At 45.6% G+C, this 10,189-nt stretch overlaps 1 protein-coding gene across 1 annotated transcript in view; it reads left to right on the top strand.

Moving 5' to 3' along the window:
* fat4 (FAT atypical cadherin 4) overlaps positions 1–10,189 on the top strand; it is a gene marked incomplete in the record, with an annotated part of 174,658 nt that overhangs the window by 144,228 nt on the left and 20,241 nt on the right. The window contains 4 exon segments of the mRNA XM_014023498.1: positions 2,012–2,262; positions 2,348–6,697; positions 9,162–9,266; positions 9,422–9,729. Coding sequence (XP_013878952.1) covers positions 2,012–2,262; positions 2,348–6,697; positions 9,162–9,266; positions 9,422–9,729 — 5,014 coding nt within the window.

Raw genomic sequence — 10,189 nt, 5'->3', positions numbered from 1 at the left:
TATTTTTTTCTTCACCAACTTCTGACCACAAGCATCTGTGGAGGGTTTATTCTGGTGACGAGGTCCAAATGTGCTTCGCTCTTTCAGAGTTCACACGTTCCTCTCCAATTTGTCGTTTCATTTCCAGAAGAGGGGTGGGGGCTTCTCWTCTACGAACCTTTTCAAAATACTCAGTGGCGTGTACATGTACGTGTCAGTTTATATCTGAGAGCCTGCAGGTCGGACTCAGTGCTGAGGAGTTTTAATGTGTTTTGGTCGTTTTATAAACTCTTCTATAATCACAGTCATATTAAAGTTAAACATTTAATTGAGGAAACAGCTTGAGTTGAGGAGATTTTCTGTCTTCTGATTAGAAATTATTAAAATTCGTAGTTTCCTGCATGCATGGCATTGCACAGGTCAGAGGTTATTCGATATAAACAAACCCTTAATAAATGTGCCGGAGACGACCATCTTTTTTCAGTTTGATGTTTTCTGAGAATTATGTCAGGAAAAACACAGAGTGTCAATAAATCAAACTTTTTACAAGCAGTTTTATAAGTAAAAATATGATTTTGTAACTTTAGCTTTATTGTAATTTTATACATTTACCAATGAAATATAATGACCGTTTTCATCGCTGTTTACTCTCAGKTCATTTTGAATTTATTCTTCTTATCTGCTCTGACCCACGTAGACGAACTGAGCAAACCATGAGATATTCAAAATATTTGATTATTTTAGTGCATACAGTGTCTACTTTACTAATTCACTGGTTCCAAACATATTTTCCTCAGACTTTTTCTTTACTTACTAATCTGAGCCTCTCTCTMCCAAAGACACATTCAACCTTTATCTCTTTATCGAAAGAATAAAATAAATAGTTACAAACTTTTATTTGTAAAAGGAAAAAAAGAAGAGATTTTGTTTTGATGATTTCTATACACAATCAATAAATTGATATTTTCACAACCTCTGATCAGACATGGTTAATGGCCTCCATGTGCTCTTTGACAGTGTTGTATAAAGTACCACAAAAAATGATACTTGAGTAAAAGTACAAGCATCTTACCACAAAATTACTTTGGTAAAAGTTAAAGTCTCCTTTAGGAATATTACTTGAGTAAAAGTCTTAGAGTATCTGATATTGTTTCAGTTTATATACATATATCAAGGCTGCACAAAACTTTTCCCCAAAATGAAAATCTATCTGAGGGCTGCGGCCAAATGTAATAATATAATTCATGAAATACAAATACTTCTACACACAGTACTACATACAGTACTTTTATTTTAATGATTATGTCCTGCTGGAGTGTGACATGATTTGTTTGTGTACAAACTAATACGGTATCAGAGTTTTATATATTTATACTTCTCATCCAACCACAGTTAAATTCACTCTATCTAGGAAGCACAGTTTATATGAATAATATTTATTTTTTACAATAACAAGCTGGAAGGAAAACAAGCAAAAATGAAATAAAAATAACGACTTTCTACTTCTTGTCTTTTTTAAAATGTAAGAAGTAGAAGTAAAAAGTAGGCTGAAATATAGTTACTCAAGTAAAGTACAGATACCCAAAAATTCTACTTAAGTATAGTAAGAAAGTATTTGTACTTAGTTATTTTACAGCTCTGCTCTTTGGCGCCCCATGTTGGGAAGCACTGTTGAACTAAATATCCAGCAGATAGTTGGGAATTCTGCCCAATTTACACAATATATCCTGTCAACCACTGCTACATCAACTCTACCAAATCAACTCTGATTARATCAGAGGTCTTTTAGCTGTTTACCTGCTTCAACACACCTGATTCAAATATGCATTTACCTCTTTAGCCTGTCAATCACTCATTATTTTAAGCAGGTGTGTTGAAGCAGGGAAACATCTAAAACATGCAGGACAGTGGGTCACGAGGACCAGGGTTGAGAACCTCGTCATGAGGACCAGGGTTGAGAACCTCTGGTTCAGAGCAAACACATCGTGTATATTGGAATCTATCTAAAGCCTGTCCTGTTTGTTTCCTGCAGCTACAGCCTGAGCGGAGGACACGGACAGTTCTCCATCAACCCAGCCACCGGACAGATTATCACCAGCTCCCTGCTGGACCGAGAGGATCGGGCCAATTACCAGCTGCTGGTCGTCGCAACAGATGGAGGGCAGCCCGAGGGCTTGTCCAGCTCAGCCACGGTGTCCGTGACGGTGGCCGACATCAACGACAACCCTCCGCGCTTCCACCACCACCCGTATGTGACGCACATCCCCGCCTCCACGGCGGCAGGTTGGTAAACAAACCCTGAATGGTCCTCTGATCCTAGACATGGTTTGTATAGAAAAGTTAAATGAAATGTTCTTTGTACTTTCAGGGTCCTTGGTCTTTGCCGTGACCGTCACCGACGAGGACTCTGGTTCCAACGCCCAACTGCACTACTCCCTAATGGGGCGCAACTCCGAGCGGTTCAGGATCGACCCTGTGAGAGGCGCCATCACAGCCAACGAGAGGCTGACCGGGAGCTCAGAGGTTACCCTCACGGTCCAAGTGAAAGACGGCGGAGCCAACCCCAAAACGGACATGACCACAGTGACCGTACGTTTCGTCACTGGAGGAAACTTCCCTGTCATCAAACTGAAGGAGCGGGCATTCACGTTTCCTGAGAACCAACCCAACAACCATGTTGTCACGGTGGTGACGGGCTCCTCCAGGAGAGGCGGACCATTGTCATATTACATCGCCAGCGGCAACTTGGATTACGCCTTTCACATTGACCAGCTAACAGGAGAGTTGTCCATCAGGCACCCGCTGGATTACGAGCACATTCAGAAGTACGTGCTATGGATTGAGGCCAGAGACCAGGGCTTCCCGCCGTATTCCTCCTACGAGAAAATAGAAATAACTCTACTGGATGTGAACGATAACCACCCGGTGTTCGACAAGGATCCCTTTCATGCCGAGATACTGGAGAACCTTTCGCCTCAGCGCGTTCTGATGGTGTCCGCCGTCGACCTGGACAGCGGTGCTAATGGACAGCTGGAATACGCCATCACAGACGGCAACAAGGAGAACAGCTTCAGCATCAATCGAGCCACGGGTGAAATACGGACCACCAGGCCACTAGACCGAGAGAAGGTGGCGATGTACACTTTGAAAGTGAAAGCCACCGACCGTGGCTCGCCTCCAAAGAACGCATCAGTCAAAGTCCTCGTCAATGTGTTGGACCTCAACGACAATGCTCCCAGGTTTTCTAAGATATTCAGTGCCACGGTGGCTGAAAACGCTCCTGTTGGTTACACCGTCACCAGAGTCACAACCACAGACGAGGACGCCGGTTCAAACGCCGTCAGCCGGTATTCCATCACGGATACCAGCCTTCCATTCAATATCAATGCAAACACGGGAGACATTACGATCAGCAGGCCGCTCAACAGGGAAGACACCGACCATTACATCGTCAAAGTGACGGCCCACGACTCAGGCTGGACCGTGAGCACCGACGTCACCGTATTCATCACAGACGTCAACGATAACGCTCCCAGATTTAGTCGTCCGTCTTACTTCTTGGACTACCCTGAGCTCACCGAGGTGGGCTCCCTGGTCACGCGGGTGTCCGCTGCCGATCCCGACGAGGGCGTCAACGGCAAAATCTTCTACTTCATCCGATCCCAGTCCGAGTACTTCAGAATCAACGCCAGCACCGGAGAGGTGTTTGTGAAGCAGCAGCTGAAATACCAGAACTCCACGGGCGCCAGCAGCTTGAACATAAACCGCCACAGCTTCATCGTCACTGCCTCGGACCGAGCCGTCAAGCCTTTAATGAGCGAGACCACGGTCATCGTGAACATCGTAGACAGCAACGATAACCCCCCTCAGTTTGACTCGCCTGGCTATTTCACCCCGGTCACGAAAAGTGTCAAAGTCGGCACCAGGCTGATAAGAGTTGTCGCTCAGGACAAACAAGACTTTGGCCTTAATTCTGAGGTGGAGTACCAAATAACAGGCGGGAACAGTTCTGGTAAATTCAAACTGGACAAAACAAGTGGCTGGGTTAGTGTTGCTGCTTCACTCATATCTGACATAAACAAAATGTTCCTCATTGACGTTACCGCGAGCGACAGAGGAAATCCTCCTCTGTCAGCGCAGACCACAGTCAGGATCGCCGTCACGGAGGAAAACCACCACACGCCTGAGTTCTCACAAAGCCAAATCACAGCTACTGTACCTGAAAGCCTTGCTGTAGGAACAGCAATAAGGACTCTGTCYGCCAGAGACAAGGATAAAGAAATGAACGGCCTCATCACCTATAACATCACTTCAGGCAACGACAAAGGTTTGTTTGCATTAAACAGCAAAACTGGAGTTTTATCTTTAGCTCAGCTGCTGGACTTTGAAGAGAAGCAGCAACACGAGCTCAGAGTTTCTGCCACAGACGGCGGCTGGATCGCAAAAACCAGCTACGTCTCCGTCACCATCCACGTGACCGACGTGAACGACAACTCTCCCGTCTTTGATCCCGAGGAGTACTTCCCTGTCGTGCAGGAGAACGTTCCCAGTGGCACGACCGTGCTCAAAATGAGCGCCACGGATCGCGACTCAGGAGCCAATGCCGTCATGGCCTACGTGATCCAGTCCTCCGACAGCGACCTCTTCGTTATCGACCCCAACACCGGCACCGTCACCACCCAGGGGTTCCTGGACTACGAAGCAAAGCAGGTCTACCACCTAACGGTGAAGGCCTTCAACGTCCCGGACGAGGAGCGCTGCAGCTTCGCCAACATCAACATCCAGCTGAAGGGAGCCAATGAGTACGTTCCCCGCTTTGTGTCCAAGCAGTACTACTTTGAGATCTCTGAAGCTGCTCCAAAAGGTACAGTTGTCGGGGAAGTATTCGCCAGCGATCGAGACCAGGGAGAGGACGGAGTCGTCCACTACCTCATCTTTGGAACGAGCAGAAAGAAAGGCTTCGGCATCAACCGGAGAACCGGTCAGATTTATGTTACAGGAACTCTTGATCGTGAGAAAGAGGAAAAGATCTCCCTGAAAGTTTTGGCCAAGAACGCAGGAAGCATCCGTGGGGCAGATATCGATGAGGTGTATGTGAATATCACCGTCCTCGACGCCAACGACCCACCCGTTTTCACCCAGGACCTGTACGACGTGCAGGTCAGCGAAGGTCTGTCGCCTGGCAGCCTTGTCACCTTCGTGAGCGCTGAGGACTCGGACTCTGTCCCCAGCTGGAGCAGGTTTTCTTACTCCATCGCTCCTGAATTCGACAAAAATGTTTTCACGATAAATGCCAAAACGGGCCAGCTGTCCGTGGCCGCGGAGCTGGACCGTGAGACGACTCCAATGTACAATCTGACCATTCTGGCCGTAGACACCGGCTCCCCTCCCGCCACTGGAAGCACCACCGTCATCGTAAACTTAGAAGACATCAACGATAATGGCCCGACCTTGACAACTACGTATGCAGAGGTAATGGAGAACCAGAGAGCCGGATCTACAGTTACAACCCTGACAGCCTCCGACCCGGATTTACCCCCCAACCAAGGCCCGTTTCTGTACAGCCTCCTGAGTTCTGGCTCTGCCAACAGCTACTTCAGCCTCAGTTCAGCCGGGGCATTAACCACCAGCCGGGAGATAGATAGAGAACAGATTAGCGACTTCTACCTCTACGTTGTGATTAAGGACTCCGGCGTGCCTCAGATGTCCTCCACAGGAACCGTTCACGTCAAAGTAAACGACCAGAACGACAACCCCTCGGAGCCGCGGTCCATGGAAATACTGGTGCACTACTTCGGCAACACGTTTCCTGGAGGCTCATTAGGAGATGTCAAACCTCAAGACCCTGACATCCACGACCGGTTCCACTGCTCCCTGATCCCGCCCTCGTCCGGTCTGTTTACCATCCCGACCGGAACCTGCAACCTCAGCTCCAAGCCCCGGTCGGCGGACGGAACGTTCGAGCTGACGGTCCGCAGCAGCGACGGCCTCCACGGTTCAGTCAGCAACACGGCCAGAGTTGTTTTCATGGGCTTCAACAACGCCACCGTGGACAACAGCATCCTCATCCGGATCCACTCTGACGGGGTGCGAAGCTTCCTCACCAACCACTACCTCAGCTTCCTGCGCATCGCCAACTCTCAGCTGGCGGGGCTCGGGACCGGGGTGCTGCTGTACGGCGCGTTCGAGCTCAACAACCAGACATTCCTGATGGCGGCCGTGAAGCGGGGCCATGGGCAGTATGTGAGCCCCAGCGGCGTGGCCACATTCTTCCAGAGCATCAAAGACGTCCTGCACAGACAGAGCGGCGTGCAAATAGACGCCGTGGACTACGACCCCTGCGTGCGTAGCCCCTGCCAGAACGGCGGCAGCTGCAAGCGGCGCCTCACCGTCGGCCTTGACATGAAGACGGAGGAGAGCGTCCCCGTGATCCTCGTCTCCAACCACCCGCTGCAGCCGTACGCCTGCAGCTGCAGGCCGGGCTACGCCGGGGCGCTGTGCGAGACCGACGTGGACGAGTGCCTTCCATCGCCCTGCCACAACGCCGGCACCTGCCACAACCTGGTGGGCGGGTTCTCCTGCACCTGTCCCGAGGGCTTCACCGGGATGGCCTGCGAGAGGGACGTCAACGAGTGCCTCTCCAACCCCTGCAAGAATGGGGCGCTGTGCCAGAACTTCCCCGGCGGCTTCAACTGTCTCTGCAAATCTGGATTTACAGGTACGACACACGCCAGGAGCCGTTTCTTTTGTTTTTCTTTTCGTTTAAACTGGAAAAATGATGTCAGGGCCGCTCGCACAGATGATAACACAGTCACGCACAAACGTCGAGCCAAGGAAAATATTTGCTCCTGGATATTTCCAGGAGCCGAGCTGCCAAGAAAACAGTCTGGACTTCAGGTTGCTTGTTGTGGGGTATCAGCTGGGATCCGCATCAGCCCGCTGAGTTTGTTTTAATAAAAAAGGATGATCAGAAGCTGCTTCACGGTTCAGTCCCGTCCTTTGTGCGGCTCCGGCCACACACAGCCTCCTTTCTCAGTCGTGGATTTCTCATTTGGCTCCGTTTTCATCTGGTTTGACAAACGAGCGGCTTTATAAAAGATCCAATCAGGTTATGAACACACAGCGTTATTGGCTCCGATAAAAGAGGAGTGGATTTTAAGTGGAAATACTTAGAACAATCATGTGGACCCTGTGTAATATTCAAGGTCTGGCTTCAGCATCTGAAAGACATTTTGAAAGCACGCTGCAGAGGGCAATTAGCCTGAAGTCGAGTCATTACTGTCCCTTTTTATTACCGGGATAAAAAATGGCCTCAAACTTTTAGGTTTTTATCAAGATGAATTGCCCCGCTGCAGAAACGCACCTACTGACTTACAGTAGTTTTCATGAACTCGCTCTGAACCGCACAGCTTCCTGTTTTCCACGACTGTTTCTCTCTGGCAGCTGAATCCATCTCCATTAAGCAGCTCATCTCGTTTACTTCTTTATTTGTTCGCCGAAGTTCATTGTCAGTTTGTTTCTGTTTCACCACGCGCCGTTCATGTCTGCTGTTTATYGAGATGTTAAAACTTTAGCATGTTTCTGTCTGCATTTCAGCTGTTTCTGCACTGCAAAAAAAAACAGCAACACAGTTTGATTTAAGTTTGGGGTTCTATCAGATCGTTTTACAACAAACTCTTCAGCTTTAGACTCAAAGATTAACAGTGGACAGAAAAAGGTTTTAATTCAAAACAAATAAATTCATTTAAATTCAAACCTACAATAAAGTTTCTCGATTTAAACAAGATAAAAGCTTGATTATTCAGTTATTTAACTATTATTTGCCTTTATTCTGTTGAATGATTGAGTTTGTTTCGGCATTTGAAACCCTGGAGTTAGAAAAATTCATCCTAATGCAAAGAACCAGCTGATATTTGGTGTTTAGGTGCTTTAAAACACAAACTATCAGTTTATTAAGCTCTTTTAAAAATAATAATTCTATGTAGAAAAGAAACAGCATGTATTGACCAGAACAAAAATTCAATTTATCATTTTTCTCACAAATCAAAGTAAAAACTGAGATCTTATACATGGCTTTTTTAAAGTTTAAACCCTAAATATTCTCCTAAACATTCTTATTTTAGTATAAGTAAAGTAAATACAATAATTTAATGTGAAGTAATTTAATAAAAGTACAATAAAACTTATCAGTAATGAGATTGATTGATTGATTGATTGATTGATTGATTAGCAGTGCAGTAAAGGAGAAATTTTGAAGATAAGAAAAATAATGAAGATAATTTTATGGTAAACTTAAGTAAATTATATTTGTAATAATTAACGTTAAAATGCATAAAAAATAATATAGTGCCACAAAAACAAAACAAAAAAAAAATTCGGATAACTTTTGCATTTATTTGCGAACATTCCACGTTTGACAAACGTTCGAGTTCATCGACAAGGTTGTAAAATCAAGTCACATTTAAAATACTTAGTAAAGTTGTTTATTGGTAGCTTAGAAGCCTCTTTAATTTAAATGTAATTTAAAGAATACTTTAAAAAGTGGGCGGTTCCTAGTCATGCCCCGCCCATACTTTGTCCCAGCCCTTTTTACGGGTTCATTGATGAGTTTTTAAAACCAAAAGTACAGTTTAAATTATTTAAGAAAGTTGTTTAATTTGAAGTCAAGAACAATTTTATTTTAATGTAATTTAATTAAAAATGCTAAAAAGTGGGCGGTCCTTTATCACACCACGCCCATTTATCGCGCCCCCTTTTCGGTTTCATCGACAAGGTTTTAAAACTAAAAGTAATGTTTGAATTTTTTCAGAATGCTGTTTAATTTGTAGTCAAGAACAATCTTTATTTTAATCTAATTTTATTTTAAGTGCAAAAAAGTGGATGATTCTACGTCATATCAGGCTCATACTTAGTCCCGCCCCTTTTTTTTAAATGAGCTATAATTTGGAAATGTTTCTTATTTAATTTTTTATTTTTTGCAGTGCATATCTCAGCTATGATGGTTTAACCATCCTGCTGCCCTCAGGTCCAAACGACCCAAAAAGATCCCTGTTTAAAATAAAACCTTCACGGATGGTTTGGCCCCGAGGGCAGCAGGACGGTTTAAAATGGCTCCTCTTCATGGTCTCACTGTGTTCGTTTGCCACCCCATCCATTTGATTTGTGTTGTTCTGTGAACTCAGGCAGAACCTGTGACTCCATCATCAATCACTGTGAGTGTAACCCCTGTTTTAACGGAGGGTCGTGTCAGAACCGGATGGATGGATATTTCTGTCACTGTCCGTTCGGTGAGTAATCTTAGCAAACTGTTCGAAGGCTGACCCCACCTGTCATTTCATACCGGCCTCTGTTTGTTTACATAAAATGACATGGAACTACCGTAGACGTGTGTGTTTCAAGGATCGAGGTAGCTGCGGTCCAACGTCTTTGGTTTTGTCCTCAGGGGTTTTCGGCAAACACTGTGAACTCAACAGCTACGGCTTCGAGGAGCTCTCCTACATGGAGTTTCCCTCCCTGGACCCCAACAACAACTACATCTACATCAAGTTCGCCACCCTGCAGAGCGACGCGCTGCTCATGTACAACCACGACAACCAGACCGGAGACAAGGCCGAGTTCCTGGCTCTGGAGATCATCGAGGGGCGGCTGCGCTTCTCCTTCAACCTGGGCGGCGGCACCTACAAACTGATGACCGCCATCAAGGTTTCTGATGGACATTTTCACACCGTCATCGCCAGGAGGGCCGGGATGGTAAGATACACTGCATCCATTCATTCATCTGTTCATCCATTCATTCATCTGTTCATCCATTCATTCATCTATTCATTTATCCATTCAGCCATTCATTCATCTGTTCATCCATTCATTCATCTATTCATTTATCCGTTCAGCCATTCATTCATCTTTTCATCCATTCATTCATGTGTTCATCCATCTGTTCATCCATCCATCCAACAAACCATCCATCCCTTCATCTAATCATCCATTCATTGATCTGTCCATTCATCAATTTATTCATCTGTTCATCCATTCATCTATTCATTCATCCATTCATTCATTCATCTGTTCATCCATTCATTCGTCTGTTCATCCATTCATTCATCTATTCATTCATTCATTCATCTGTTCATTCATCTGTTCATCCATTCATTCATCTGTTCATCCATTCATTCATCTGTTCATCCATTCATTCATCTATTCATTTATCCAT

The sequence above is a fragment of the Austrofundulus limnaeus genome, unplaced genomic scaffold (assembly GCF_001266775.1).
Source record: "Austrofundulus limnaeus strain Quisiro unplaced genomic scaffold, Austrofundulus_limnaeus-1.0 Scaffold373, whole genome shotgun sequence".
Lineage (NCBI taxonomy): Eukaryota > Metazoa > Chordata > Actinopteri > Cyprinodontiformes > Rivulidae > Austrofundulus > Austrofundulus limnaeus.
The sequence above is the reverse complement of the archived record's forward strand: the minus strand, read 5'-3'. Positions and strand labels throughout refer to the sequence as shown.